We start from the raw sequence: 16,155 nt of genomic DNA, 5'->3' as shown, positions 1-16,155 counted from the left end.
TACACGTATCGGAATAAGTCGTTTATGCTTCAGGTTCGGAAACGCGATTTTGAATTCAACCCAGACTACATCACAACTGTTCCACTGTGGGTCACCTTAACTAGCTTGGCAATAGGGTTCTGGTCCAACCAAGTTTTGGGTAAGATTACAAATGCACTAGGTAAACCCCTGTATACTGATAGGGTTACGGAGACCATGGAGCGATTTCCTATGCTCGAGTATTGGTGGAAATTGATGTTGGCCAATTATTACATTAAAGACCCTATTTGCAGACACTACATTAGATTCCTTTTCCAACTAGGACACTACATTACAATCTTTTCCAATTAGAATTTTATATACTATTCCTATTCATATTCTAAATTGTATATATTATTCTTGTACCTATTCCCTATTCTTATTCTAACAATGCTTATCATAATTGTTAGGCCAAGGAGGGCCATTTTCTCAGTTTGAAACTCCATGTTTTGGGAAAGCTAATGAAACTGATGATACTTTATCTTTGTAAAAGATATTACACATGCTATGTTTAAAATGATATTGTTTTCATAACTGAAATAGTATATGGTGCATGAGGGCATGACTTGGGTAGAATTTTATATATTCACTTGGTGCACGTTAATGGCATCGGTTGTCTGCCACGTCTCAATCTGTTTTGGGGTGTCACAGTATAGCCATTAATAGATTTAAAAAGAATCAAGAAAAGAAAAGCCTAGAGATACTTCAAACGAGTTTACCTAGTTCCATATGGATGGGTTTCTAAACTGAGATGACATGGCCTCTAATAGAAACTTGACGAGGTTTCCTCTCTCCACTTCTTTTTCCTTCTTGAGCTCAAGATGTCGGACCTGGTCACATATGAATAGGAAAAAGTAAATCATTTTGGAGGTGGAAATGTAAGCTGTAAGAACGGTTACTCAGAATAGAGTTTCTGAAAATTAATGTGCCTCCAAAGGAAAAGTAGTGCTTTCTCCAAATAGACGATTATTCCTACATGAAATGATCTTTGAAAACTTCATCATTGTGCCAAGTCTTAAGCAACTAAGTAGAAGATATATCTTGGTAGGGAGTTCCACAATATTCCATCATTTGGAATGTCATTTCAAAATAAACATCCTTACATTCGGAAGCAATACCAGTAAGCATTTGAAAATTATTTCACCTTATTAGACATGATGGAACACGCTAAACATCTAAATCTGCTACATGTGTTAAGAATTAAGATCATCAAGTGCAGAGATATTCCTGAACAGTCACTTTCCATCAAATATCAGTATTTCCCCTAGGATAAGTTCTATTCCCTATGCATCATTTTCTTTCACAACAGCTCTATATCTGAATATCCTCAGTCATTGTGGGAGACAACCATGGAAGAGAGATAGTCGGGATTCCCATCTTATTGTTAGGTGGAGGCATTCACCAGAATAATGCATTTCAGTATTTGGCAACTTAACTAAGATCATCGAAGCAGAGAGTAGTTTAAACATATAATAGAAGTCATCCTACCTTCACTGAATCCTTTTGGGATACACCAGTGTCAGTGATGATGACAAGGCATTTGATGTCATGCTCATTAGCATATTCATACTGTTCTGTAAGGCTTGGATCACATAGAGGAACAAATTCAGCCTGTAGAATGTTCAAAACTTAGTTCACATATCAAACACATTCAGGCAGAAGAGTGGTAATTGAACAGCTAACCCTGATATTTTCTTCCCAAAGCTCTGCCAAAAGTTCCATCCGCTCTGTTAACAGACCACCACCTCCTCTTGAACAAACAAGAACATTCGTGACAACATCATATCTGCATGTTATTACTGTAATGTTAGGTAACTTGCTGATTGGAAAGTGAGGAAGTAGGAATTAAGGGTAACGACAAAATAGTATCAATTTCATATTTCTACTTGATGAAAAGATGGAGAAAACAGCACCTGTGAGGTCTGCTATCCAGAGAAGCATGTTGCAAAATCGTCTCTAAGGCAAGACTGCTCCCTGCAGCTCCTGGAGGATTTGATTTCTGGAAATATTCATGCAGAAAATTACAAATTGAGACAGAAAAAGAATGACTCAAAATTAATAAGTCATAAAACCCTAGGAATTTGGAAAATTAAGATGACACCACTTCCTCTAGCTTATTCTATTAGACATAATTTGGCTACAAAATATGTTAAATAAATTACCTTTCACAAGATAGAATAAGAAGAATCAGACACAGGCATTTTAAAGTTTGACAAAGCAAACTCGTTTGATGCCATTGTTGGAATATTTATTGCACTAAAGGTTCAAAAAATAGGAGACATAACATCCTTCATTAAATGGACGGTCATCCTTGAACAGTAAACTGGTAAAGGATGTTGAAGAATGAAGAAAAACAAACAATTTTACGACACCAAGAATTTTAGATTATAGAGAGAGAATCTCTCACCTCCCACTAAGATTTTTTAAAGATTTTATTACCGTTGGGACTTCAGCTCCGATCCATTTTCCTCACGGTGGACCTCCCAGCCCTCCATGACCCACCGCTGAAGCATCATCCCCCAGATAGCCAAATGTAATCTTATTCAAATCTCTCCCAGAGCTAGTTTCTCCCTCTTCCAATCCCAAAGTTTTGTTGGTCTTTTCCCCCTCCACGGAACCCTAACAATGCTCAAATCTCAGAAATCTCAAATGATAAAGTGATAATACAGAGGCCTCAAGCTCTGTTCCGAAGCTTCTCTACCCCGTTGCGGAAGACCCAGTACCCTTTTCTTATGCTAATGCTACCGTCAATAGACTGGCAGGACAAAATCACAAAATCGAGTTCGATTAGCTCCAAGAGAATATGACCTACAAGATGGTAAACCAGTGGTGGTCTTCACCACTCAAGAAAATGACCTGCTTGCTCAACCTGCAAATGGACTATTGTAGGTAAATTCTCGCACATCAGGCCTTCTATTGACATTACCTGAAAGGGATTTGCTAAAACGATTACTAGTAAAGGATGTGTTAAGATTGAGGCGTATAATATGCGTCATGTTTTTTTGAATTTCGATAATGTGGATGATCATTTTATTGCGTACTCCAAGAATTTTCCTGCTTTCGGTGCGAATCACATCATGAAAATCCACAGATGGACATCTATTTCAACCAGAAGTAGAAACCACCCTAGCCCGTCTGGATTAATCTCCCCAACCTTCCTTGGCACTATTATGAATGGGATGCCATTTGCCGCATCTGTAAACATATTGGTACCCCTCTCGTCATGGACAAAGACACAATCTCCAAAACCAGACCTGCCACCACCAAAATTAGGGCTGAAATTGACCTTACTAGGCCTCTTGTTAATGAGATCCTGGTTAAAATTAGGAATGATGAGGGCAATGCAGGCGTTTTTATCCAGAAGGCTGAATATGAAACTATACCAGCTTTCTTCTTCCACCGCATGATACAGGGGCACAGGGAAGATAAGTGTAGGAAACTACACCCGGAGTTGAGAAACGGTCAATGGAAGAACGACAAAAAGGGTAAGCAAGGGCAACAGAATAATACTATGCCAAATGATCACGAGAAGAACCAGGTAACAAATAAGGAGAAAGCAGGAAATATGAAGAAGACAAACCCAATTCCTGACTGCAACATACAAAATACAAAGAGAGCGGTAGTAACCCCTGGACAGAAAAGCCAATCAGATGATTGGTAAACAGTTGGAAAAAGGAAAGGGAATCACAAAAACAACTCTACTTCTCAAAGAACCAATCTGCACAAGAATGGAGTTGAGAATCCTGATGAAGCTGTTCAATTCTCAAAACCAACAATGGACAGAGCACAGTGGCTATTACTCATAATATCAACAATGAAGAAAGTAGAATGGATAAGTTTGCAACCATAACTGATACTGATCAACAAAGAGAGATAAGTGAAGCTCCTTTACTTCTGGATGTCCCTGAACTTAAGATGCATTTCCAACACTCCCCTGTATGTTTATTCTGGAGCAGCGGAAAGACTCAAAACTTTTCAAAATTCAATATCATTTCCCCTGTTTATTCAAGAACCTATTGTCAACGAGAGAACTGATAAATTCAAAAGATTTCTGGGGTTTCATCACCGTGCTCACAACATTTCCAATAAAATTCGGATATTTTGGTCAAATGACAACCTGGATATCTTGGAGGACAGGAAACAATAAACTCTAATTCATATCTCTCATACGCATCCATCTCTCTCTTTCCATCTCACTATTATTTATGCCAAGTGTGATGAACAATTGAAAAGAGAGCTTTGGGATGAATCGAGAACCACTGGGTGACTTCAATGTCATCACCAAATATGAGGAGAATCAGGTGGTCGACCTTACAGAATTGAATGAAAGTCTAGATTTCTTATCTTGCTTGTCGGATTGCAATGTACAAGGTGGGGTTATGTGGGCTCTAGGTTCACATGGAGTGATGATAGAGACCCTCCTAACACCATTTGGAGAAGGCTTGACAGACTGGTTTTTAATGCTGAGTGGTTTGATATATTGGGGTACTATAGTCACCCACTTGTCCAGAACTTGCTCAGATCATGCTCCTCTTCTCATGCTAACCAATCTGGTCATATTAAGTATTTTAAATCTCGGAATTTATGGACCGACCATGAAGACTATTTATCTATTATGCAGCAGGCATGGTCTGATCCCCAAGCTGGCAATCCTTTTTATTCTTTGCAGCAGAACATTAAGAAAGTATGTCATAGTCTAAGCGTTTGGTCTAGAACAACTTTCGGGGTTATCTTTGATAAACCCAAAAAGTTGGAGATTCTTATTAAAAAATTTGAGGAAGCTGCAGTGGTTAATAATAGCCAGGAGAACAGAAAGATCCTGGCTAAAGCCAGAACAAACTTCACCAAGTACATTAAACTTCAAGACAATGTGGTAAGGCATAAAGCTGGCTCCAGGGGATGCCAACACTGCATTCTTCCATAGCATCATGAAAGACAAGAGAAAGAGGATTTCTATCCAAAAGTTAAAGGTAGTGAGGGTAACTGGGAGGAGGGTAATTCTAATATTGCCAATGTTGATTTTTTTGAGAAACTATTTAGTGCTGAAGATATTCTAGAGAACGATTCTATTTTTTGATATAGTCCACAGGGTAGTTAGTGATGAAGATAATATCTCCATTACTGCTACTCCTTTACAGGAGGTTAAAGACAGTGTTTTCTATAGATCCTAATAGTGCACCTGGACCTGATAGTCATAGTGGCAAATTCTATCAAAGTGCCTGGTCTATAATTTTTTATGATCTTCTCAGGGCTGTGGCGTCTTTCTTTCAAGGAGCTTCCCTCCCTAAATTCTATACCCACAACTGTATGGTTATGCTCCCTAAAATAGATTGTCCTCAAGATTTCTTTGATATCAGACCCATTAGTTTATGCAATGTGTTCAGCAAAATCATTGCTAAGTTCCTCTATGCTAGACTTAGTAATATTCTCCCCAAGATTATATGTCAAAATCAGTGTTGTGAAAGGCTCTCGCCTTTCGCCTTTGGCGACAAGCGAGGCGAGGCACTATTGCCTATCTGCAGCGAGGCGAGGCGATTTGAAAATGGCGAGCTATGGCGACAAAAAGGCGATGGCGAGGCGAGGCGACTGGCTTCGCCTTTTGTTATTATTATTTTTTAAGGTCTGATTTAATAATTAAAAGCCAAAATAAGGGTTTTTTTTGGGTATTTTTGCAAACTTTCACCTTCGCGACTGCTGCTCCTCCGTGACTGCTGCCAGGTACGAGACGAGACCTCCTCTTTTCTTCTTCAGTTCTTCTCTTCTTTTCTTCTTCTTCGCGACCACCTTTTCACTGTGCTTTGTTTTCCAGTGGTAATGTAGTAGTAACCTGAGTCCTCTGTTTTCAGTTGTAGGGATAGAGTGCGCTGTTCTGTTGCAGTGTTCACTGCTCACTGAAATCTGCCTATATTTTTTTTTAAAAGAAATTTAATCCTTCTATAATTATTTCTTCCCTACTTAATTTAGTTTTATACTAATTAATCTAGTATTTAGAGTTCTAGTATTGCTTTTAGAGTTTTAGAGTTCTAGCATTGCTTGTCAATTGTCTTATGTATTATTGAGCCATTCAAGTTCTAGACTTTTAGTATCTACTATTAGTTTTTGAATTGAAATATTTGCTAATATGTTATTGCTATTAAGATTTTGGATATTTATATATGCAATTAAAATTTTAAATTTTTGGTATTAATTGGTGCCTTAATTCAAAAAGGCGAGCGCCTCGCCTCGTGGCGAGGCAAGCCCTTGTCGCTTTTCGCCGTCCAAAACACTGGTCAAAATGAAAGTGGTTATGTCAAGGGGAGAACTATTACTGACATTATTATGCTCACTCAAGAAACTGTCAATAATATTAAGAAATTTGTTCTTCATTCAAAGCACATAATACTGATTCGCCTGATCTATTATATAGACGATTGGGACATCCTAGTTTATCAAAGCTTCAAAAATGGCTTCTGACTTGTCTATTTTATAATATGAGTCGTCTTAGCTGGTAAGCATACTCATTCCTGGGTACTTGATCATAGTCTATTTTTTTCTTAGTTAATTCAGACATTTGAGGTCCTAGTCGAGCCCGTTCTATTTTGAAATTTCACAAATTTGTCAATTTCATTCATGATCATTCAAGGTGCACTTGGATATTCTTAATTACAAAATCAATTTGAATTGTTTCCCATTTTCCATACCTTATATGTTGTAATCCAAACAAATTAGGGGTTCCTATCCGCATTATTCGGAGTGCATGATAATGCACCAGAACATTTATCTGACTTTAGCAGTTCAGGAACTCTTATGGGATCATTCCTTGTATATCATGCCCTTGGACCTCTCAACAAAATGGGATAGCTGAGAGGAAGAATAGACATTTCATTAAAACAGATCAAACCTTACGCATACAATTTCATGCTTCGTTACAGTTTTGGAAGATGCTGTTCTAGCATCCTGTTATCTTGTTAATCATGTCTTGCTTAAATTATTTTGAGATATGTATTATCGTTGCTTTTGACGGTTCTTAATCAATGGAGCATACCACATGCTGATAGCAACATGTAGAAAATAACAGGAGCTGCAATTGGCTAATGTTAGTATTTTCCTTTTTACCATTTTTGCAACTTTATGATTTATATAATGCGCAACAGATAGGATGATGAGTACAAAACGCTCTGAACCTCAGTATAGCTTAGTTAGTCCCTATTTTAGAAAGAAATTCACCGATAACAAGACAAGGTGCCAGTTCGCGATTACGAAGGTACCTGCATCAGTTTCTCAAATAATTAGAAGTAGCAGGCAATTAATTCTACCCCAATCGTTGTGTACCCAGAGCAGAAAAGAGAGACATCAACAACTGCCCAAGGATTTCGATTTTATCTTTGGGAAAGAGCCAAAAATGATGATTCTGTCATACCAAAAGTACAGTATGTACCTAATATATGCAGACATGCAAAATCCTGTCCAATAAAAAGGGAAAAGAATTTTCTCTGCGCCATATTATGGCAGAACATAAGTCCAGCCTAGAGAAATAAAAATAGGAGTTCACCTTATCAAAAAAGAAAGAAAGAAAGAAGTATACATATGAGTTCATGTGCTGTATAAGATAGAAAGAAATAAATGCTGAGACAAAACTTTCCAGAAGCCTACTTACATATTCCAAATCTCCACTTTGGTGGAGCAGGTAGTCATATCGACCACCTACTGCAAGCAATGTTCCTTCCATTAGTGATCCAGGATTGTCATCTTTTCTTAAATATATCTACACAAATAAAACATTGCAATGAGTAGATGAAATATTGCAAGGAGCTCAGAGATTATTTTTGTTTTCTGGGAGGGTTTCATACATATAGATAAAGCTTCGTGAAAATTTGAAATTCATACAATTGCTATAACATATTTGCACATTGCAATTCAACAGAAGAGCTTGTGAACCATTGTGTCAGAAATACAAGTATTTATACAATTATAAGAGGCTTTATCAAAGGTACCGAAATGCTGATTGTGTTGATTAATAGGCATGATTGTAGATCTTATTATTTTTTTTTCCAAGCGTAATTATAGGAACAGAATATTTCCTTTTATTGTTGATAGTCTTTCCTTAATTAGTTAGGATTCACTTGTCTAATAACCCTTCTCGTGGGATGTAAAGACATACGGAAATACAAAGAAGCCTTTTCTTCTTCCTCAAATTCGACATGGTATTAGAGTCATTGCTGCCTTTTGAGGTGAGTTATCCCCTCTGCAACACTAGGGTTCCTATTATATCAAAGAGGTCATGTTTTTTCTCCCTCCTGGTGGGTTGTCCGCGACTCAGACCTTTTCCAGTAGTTTTTTTTGGAAAACTAACACCACCACAGGGTCCAGCAATCTCCAGAGACTAAACCAATCAAGTAGCACCGGCTGGCCGCCCGTCATGCGCATCCTAAAGTTTTGGGGCTGGCGACGCATCAAACCCACGCACCGGCATGTCAAGCTCTTTTCGGCTATCTTTTGAAGAATTCCTTTGTAGTCTTCCAATTATTCCGTGCCAACTCACCAAGTTTCAAATTTTTCCAATCACCGGAACTAGGGTTCCAGCAAGGCAAACGTGGTTTTTTGACAAACAGATCTTCAAACAGAGATTCAACACCAGAATAAGTCAGAACTGAAAAGACGATGCTTAAGTTGTTAGACAGAGCACATTGTTATTTACTTAATTATATCTCCAATACGCCCCTCGTGTGCGGGCTTGTTTATTTTCCATTAGCCAAACACGTGTGTGGGAAATATAGGAGAAAATATTATTGAATTATGTATCTACATTATTACACAAAGACCCTCTTTATAGACACTATAATATAATCCTTTACCAAGTAGGATTCGATATACTATTCTTATTCCTACTCCTATTCTAAGTGGGATTGTATATACTATTCTTGTTCTTATTCCAATTCTAGCACTCCCTCTCAAGCAGGTGCATACAAGTCATATGTACCTAGCTTGTTACAAATGTAATTAATTTAAGGACCGGTGAGGGGCTTGGTGAAGATATATGCAAGTAGATCACTTGACTTCACAAATTTTGAAACAATATCTCCAAGTATCTTTTCTTAGACAACGTGTCAATCAATCTCAATGTGCTTAGTCCTCTCATATGAAGGTATCTTGACTATAACACACAAGTTCCATTTGATCGATTTCTCCAAATTTTAGTTCTCTCAACTGTTTGATCCAAACTAGCTCACAACTTGCTACAATCATTGCTCGATATTCTGCTTCTACACTAGATCGAACAACCACACTTTGTTTCTTACTCTTCCACGACACCAAATTACCCCCTACTAAAAGAAAATATCTGGATGTAGAACGTCTTATCAAAGGGTGATCCTACCTAATCAGCATCTATATATCCACTGATATGCTCATGGCTTTACGGAAAAGATCAAGACATGGAGGCCGATTTATAAGGTACTTGGAAACCCACACTTCATCCTAGTACAAAAATTGAAGTTACTGAATAAAGACCTCACAAATTGGAAAAGGAGGTCTTGGGGAAGGTAGAAGCAAGAAGTACAAGGCTTTGGAAGACTTACTGGATCTACAACAGTCCATAAAAGGGAGAGTTAAATCAATGTAAGAGAAACAAAAGTTCTTGAGTCTACAGCTGGAGATTCCAAATATGGAAAAATCAGAAGAAGTTTGATAGAGGAAAAAATCCAGATGCCTTTGGTTGAAAGAAGGGGGTAAGAATACAAAGTTCTTTTGGCAGATGGCAAGCTCCAACAGAAGAGTATAGTGTACTCATGGATTGAAGGTTGGAGATGAAATAATTGAAAATAAAGATTTAATCTGGGGAAAATCTTAAGCTTCCACCAGCAGCTATACATTGTGAGGAATATATGAGAAGAATGTTGTTGAATTGTGTATCTACATTATTACACGGAGACCCTATTTATAGACACTACAATACATTTCTTTACCAAGTAGGAAACTACTTACTATTCTTATTCCTATTCTAAGTAGGATTGTATATATCTATTCTCATTCCAACAACCCCCCTCAAGCTGGTGTATTCAAATCATATGTACCTAGCTTGTTACAAATGTAATTAATACGAGGACCAATGAGGGGCTTGGTCAGATACTTGATTACTTGACTTCACAAAATTGGCAGTCAATCTCAACGTGCTTAGCCTTCTCATGAAATACTAGATTTGATCCAGAATGCCGATAAAACACAAAGCGGCCAACTCCATTATGAGTCATGCCAAATTTCTGAATTATTGTGTTGAACTTCCCTTACCAAGCTTGAGAAAACTGTTTCAGACTAAAGAGTGACTTACGTAATCGATATACAAGGCTAATAAACTCCCCCTGAGCAACAAAATCAAGTGATTGCTCTGTATAGACCACACAGTGCAGCGATCGCCAGAAAGTGCACAAAATTTGGTATAAAATATATGGATCGCCTTGGAAGATGAGGTAATACTAAACAACAAAGTCACTGAAAAATTAATCGAAACATGCTCATGCGTTGTGAGTATTAGATTTTATGGCTGAAAGTGGCCACAATCTGAGAAATAGAATTATATGGGTAGGGTCGAAATGATGGCAAGACCCTACTGGAAATAGAAATTATATGGGTAGGATCAGATTGATGGCACGACCTAACTGAAAAAGAGAAATTATATGGATAGGGTCAGAATGATGGCACAACCCTACACAAATAAGAAAGTAGTCACCATAAAGAGCAGTGCTACACAAATCATATATGAAAAAGCAATCACCGAAAAGATGCACAGTGCTAGACAAATTAGATATGAGAAAGTAGTCACCGAAAAAATGGCACGGTGCTACATAAATAAAATATGACAAAGTAGTCACTGTAATAATGCAAGTTGTTACGCTAATCGAATATGAGAAAGTTATTATCGGAAAGATGGCACAGTGTTACACAAATTAGATATGAGAAAAGTCATTGGAAATATACACAATGACCCAACTTTGTTAACATAATCATTGGCTAGACAGGCGACATATATGGGTAATAGCCACCCGCTGGCAGCGGAAACTCCTTGATTCTCTACCAAGATCGTAGAGGCTCAGATACCACTTGTTAGGACCGAAATAATTAGGTGTCATGCGGAAGCTAGCAAAGCAAACCTCGAAAGATCATGAGTAAGAAGACCAACGAGAAATAAACCAAAAGAGACAAACATTTAACGTGGTTCGGTCAAACGACCTACATCCACAGGAAGAGATGAGCAATTCACTATATAAGTACAAAAAATTGAGAGAAGTAACCTCACACAATTCACTCGGAATAAAAAGAGGTTCACACAAGTGATAACATATCATTTGTGTCTAGCATTTCTTCCCCTACACAACTCTCAAAGCCCCTTAGGACTATATTGTGAATGCTACCAAGTTAGAAGGAATGAGTGTCTATTTATAATGTCATAAACCTTTCCTACAAAAAAAAGAACTACTCAAATATGGAGACTTTTTGTTTTCCTTTTCCTAAAAGGATAACCTAATTATGGTAAGAAACTCAGGGCAAATACCCAATAACTCTCCCCCTTAATCTGAATTTCTAATGAAACAAAAAATTTGCTCTACCTTCTTCGCATAATCTTCAACAGGTTGCATCTCCATCTTACTAATCTCCTCCATTAAATCTATGTCTTCACATAGAGTAACACTTCGATAAAATTTCTCCACCAAAAATCTTCATTACTGTCAAATAGGTTGCGGCTAGAACTGAACCCGCCAAGATGAACACCTATTTTTAACCTAGTTCAACCATTGGATCATTAGACCTAGCTCTGATATCATGTGAGAAATAAATGAGAAGAATATTATTGAATTGTGTATCTACATTATTGCACAAATATCCTATTTATAGATACTACAATACAATCTTTTACCAAGTAGGAAACTATATACTATTCTTATTCTTATTCCTTTTCTTATTCTAAGTAAGATTGTATATACCTATTCCTATTCTAACAAGAATGAAACTTGGAGACCATCAGCTAGTTTTGAAGATGTAGCTTCAATCACATTGGAGGAAAAAGATTGGCTAAAAGAGCCTTTGAAACAGAGATCCCGATAGTCATAAAAGCAAGTGCCCCCTATGAAGCTCCGAGCCTGAATGGATATACGATAGCATATTTTAATGCTTTGGAGTTGATCAAGCAAGACATTATGGAAGCTATTCATCACTTCCATCAAACAGGACAATTGGTTAAATCGTGTAATGCATCATTCATAGCTCTTATCCCAAAAAAGAAAGGAATTGTGGAACTTAAGGACTATAGACTAATTAGCCTAATTGGTAGTTTCTATAAAGTTGTCCAAAGTCTTAGTTGAAAGACCATAGGGGTGATCGGGAAGTTGGTTTCAGGACATCAAAATGCCTTTATAAAAACAAGAAAAATCATTGATGCAACCTTGTTAGCTAATGAAGTCTTGGATTCTTGTTCAAGCTTGACATTGAGAAAGACATTTGACCAATTGAATTGGCCATACCTAATCAGTATACTCGGGAAAATGGGGTTCGTGGAAGGTTGGATATGGTGGATCAAAACTGTATAACCACCATAAAGTATTCTATTTTGATCAATGGTGGACCTGTAGGTTTATTCTTACCAAAGAAAGGACACAGACAAGGCGATATCACCATTTCTGTTTATTCTTGCAACGGAAGGCCACAACAGTATGTTAAATAAGGGCAACCAACTTCACTAGATTAATGGATTTAGGGTTGGGAATAAAGTAGGGAGTACAGTAACTATTTCTCATTTACTGTATGTTGAGGCTAGGCGAAGCGCAGCTCTCTCGGGTTTTTCTGGCAAGGCAAGACCTAGGCAGAAAAGCAACCCTGAGGCAGTGAGGTGACGAGGTGGTAGCGAGAAGAAGTGTTGCTTTTTAAAGAAAAGAAAAAGACACTCTTCTTGCTTCTCCTGTCTTCTTTCGTTCTTCTTCTCCTTTGTTTTCCGGCAGCTATTTTCTTTTCTTTATCTTTCTTCTTCTTGCGCAGCTTCTTCCTCCCACTGTTTACAAGCTTTTTTCTCTGTTTCTTCCTCCCGCTGTTTTCGTCCTCTCCTCTGTTACAGCTTCTTTGTTCTACCTCTGTTTCTGTTACAGTTTTTTAATTTTAATTGATTTTCGAGTTCTAGACATTCAATATCAACTATCTATTTTAAGTTTTTGAAATATTTACTAATGTGTTATTGCTATTGAGGTTTTGGTTATTTATATGATCAAATTTAATATTTTAACTTTTTGTGTTACTTTGTGTTTCACTTCAATAAGACGAGGACTTCGCTTCTCACCTCAGTGAAGCAGGCTGTCATCGCTTTTTGTCACCCCTCACCTTCCAAAACACTGCAATGCAGCCTCTGAACTGGAGGAATTAGCTGAGCTGATGTGCTTCAATGTGGAGGCTTTCCCACTACTTATCGCCTTCCCTTGGGAGTAAAATACAAAAATCATGAGATCTGGAATTGTGTAACTGAGAAATTTGAAAAAAGGTTGGCATCATGGCAGAAACAGTACCTATCCTTTTTGGGGCAGGTTAATTCCTATAATAGTGTGTTGGTCTGTTGGACAGCATTCCAAAATACTTTACATCCCTTTCCCCCATTCCCAGACATTGCTTAGAAGAGACTTCTTATGGGAAGGTAATAGTAAGAGTCACAAATTTCACCTGATCAAGTAGCCTAGGCTGATACTACCAAAGGAACATGGAGGACTGGGTATACAAGACTTGAAACTACATAACAAGAGCAAGATAATGAAATTGCATTGAAGATACTACATGGGAGCCCAGGGCTGTGGAAATCAGTGATTATAACAGTATATGGGGAAAATAGCAAATGATGCTCCAGATAAAGCAACATATGTCATGGAACAGGTCCTTAGAAACACATTTCTGAACTCTGGAAAGAAGTGTATCTCAACTCCAAATTCAAGCTAGGGATGGATCGCATATTTCATTTTGGAAAGACATGGTTGCACTCAAGTGGTTTTGAAAGAGGAATTTCTTAATATGTACACACTGGGCAACTAAGATTCCAAGGTAGAGCACAACTGGAAGAACAACTCTTGGAACCCACAACTCATGAGAAATATTCAACACAGGTAGATGAACAAGCAATTGGAACTGCTTTCAAAGTTAGCTGGGGCTGCTGTCAATCCACAGGCAGAGGACAAGTTACTGTGGTGTGGTTCAAATAGGGAGAGCTTCACTGTGAAGAAATGTTATTCTCAACTATGCTCCAACAAGAAGGTGATAGAAAGTTGGCCTTGGAAGCTTCATTCTGACCGTGACTTGGAAAAAGAAAGAAGAGAAGGAACTTATCTAGAGAACTAAATTACCTACTAAAGTGATATGCTATAGCTGAGTAGAATTGTATGAAGCATGTCTCAGTCATTATAATCTTAGTACGAGAAACATCCAGACAGTCAACAAGTGTTACATGTGTCAAACAGAGTTGAAAAGTGTTAACACACCTCCTCCTACATTGTTCAGTTGCAGCAGATATGTAGCACATGTTCCTCTCTATTTTGTCTAGCCTGGGTCATGCAATTCAGTATCAAAGAAGCATATGAAAGTTGGAGTTTATGGAGAGTTGGTAAATCCATCAAAAAACTTGGTTATTGGTGCCTGGTTCTATTTTTTGGTGCATCTGGAATGAGAGGAATTGTAGGTGTTTTGATGGGAATCCAACTCCAGTTCATGTTCTGAAAGCTAAGTGCTTGCATATTTTATTTAGCTGGCAAAGCCAGGCCCCTGTACCTAGTTGTGAAGCTTTTTTGGAATGTGTCAGCTCCTTAGTTATAGACTACCCTTTGTACATAAGCAGACACATTTTCTTCCCCTGTAATCTTTTGTTGCATCTCCGTGATGCTTTTGAATTCGTCTACTCTTACTTCAACAAAGAAACAATTAAAAAAGACATCAAGTTCAGTTCACTGACTAAAAACAAAGAACTAGCATACTGCAGCATTAACTTTTCCGCTTATATATGCAATTATGGATTGCGCCAATAAAAGGATAGCTCAACTTTCCCGGAGTCCCAAGTGACTCATGTTTAACTATAGCCCTACATTATGTTGAAAGATGGAAGTCCAAAAGACAGTCAGCCTTATCAGCCTAACCCCCACCCCACCCCCAAAAGAAAAACTAAAAAGGGCCAGAGACTATCTTCACCAACCTCCTCTGTGGGAACATATACGCGTGACTCATAAAATGCACCACTCTCTGTGGGCACAGATACGCATGACTGATACAAATTACCATCACTTCTTCAGTATTCACTTAGAAATTCCTAATGTAAAAAGCATGGCCTGATGTCCATATCCTCCTTTTTTCCCTAGAAAATACTGGCATAAAATGTAGAATCAAATACAAATCTCCGAACACAGTAAAATAGTCATTGTTACTCTTCTTCCCTCTTTGCTAGTTGCAGGTTGGGGTTTGACCATTTAACTTAATAAGCTAAAGATGACTGGGAAACAGAAAGTCCCAGAAACAAAGAAGGGACAGATACCTGGAAAAACAAGTTCCTGTGGTAACTCTCAGTTGGTGGCATAAGGGCATCTACATAGACACGTCGATCAAGTCTCCAAACTCGTAGGTAGTTAAAAAGTTCCGACAAATCATCAAGTGCCTTGCGGGTGGTTTTATCTGCATTAGTTAACCCAAAATTAAGTCTCCTTATGCAACTAAAAGAAGTGGTAAACATGGCAATGAACGACAATGTACCAGGAGGAAGAGCTCCCCTTAAACGAGGAAGAGCCTGGTCTGCAACTCCACAGAATCTCAACCCCACAGTTTGTAATCTATTTACAGCAGTTTCTGCAAGATTAAGTTCCTGAAAATGCAAAGATTGGGGACCAATGTTCCAATCAAAGATCCAAATAAAATTCCAGCATGTATAAAATCCCCAGGAACTTGCTCATTCACTAGAGAACAAAGATTTATGTAATTTTCCCTTATGTTAGTGACAGGATTTTGAAGTTTTAATAGTCTATCCTAATTCATAATCCTATGAATAAGGAATGTAAGTTGTTTGGAAAATATTTACTTGAATAACACTTTACTTCATGAATAATACCTTATGATCTCTCTCTCTCTCTCTCTCTCTCTCTCTATATATATATATAT

General features: G+C 37.8%; 1 protein-coding gene across 6 annotated transcripts in view; it reads right to left on the bottom strand.

Annotated features, from left to right (window-relative positions):
- The window catches only part of LOC102605313 (probable serine/threonine-protein kinase GCN2), a 61,527-nt gene that overhangs the window by 8,135 nt on the left and 37,237 nt on the right, over positions 1 to 16,155 (bottom strand). For 5 of the 6 annotated variants that reach the window (XR_001474003.1, XR_001474004.1, XM_006352012.2 and 2 more), the window contains exons 23-29: positions 15,754 to 15,862; positions 15,539 to 15,675; positions 7,655 to 7,762; positions 1,932 to 2,017; positions 1,702 to 1,804; positions 1,507 to 1,629; positions 738 to 848 (exon numbers count right to left, since the gene is read on the bottom strand). Coding sequence is in view for 4 of the 6 variants with exons in the window: in XM_006352012.2 (XP_006352074.1) it covers positions 738 to 848; positions 1,507 to 1,629; positions 1,702 to 1,804; positions 1,932 to 2,017; positions 7,655 to 7,762; positions 15,539 to 15,675; positions 15,754 to 15,862 (777 nt within the window). In the remaining 2 variants the exon portion in view is untranslated. Of the gene's footprint in view, positions 1 to 737; positions 849 to 1,506; positions 1,630 to 1,701; positions 1,805 to 1,931; positions 2,018 to 7,654; positions 7,763 to 13,343; positions 13,454 to 15,538; positions 15,676 to 15,753; positions 15,863 to 16,155 lie in introns of those variants that run through there. The other variant, XM_015310767.1, reaches the window with a different exon arrangement.

This window comes from Solanum tuberosum, unplaced genomic scaffold, assembly GCF_000226075.1.
Source record: "Solanum tuberosum cultivar DM 1-3 516 R44 unplaced genomic scaffold, SolTub_3.0 scf00137, whole genome shotgun sequence".
Taxonomy (NCBI): Eukaryota; Viridiplantae; Streptophyta; class Magnoliopsida; order Solanales; family Solanaceae; genus Solanum; species Solanum tuberosum.
This window is presented reverse-complemented; position numbering and strand designations above follow the sequence as displayed.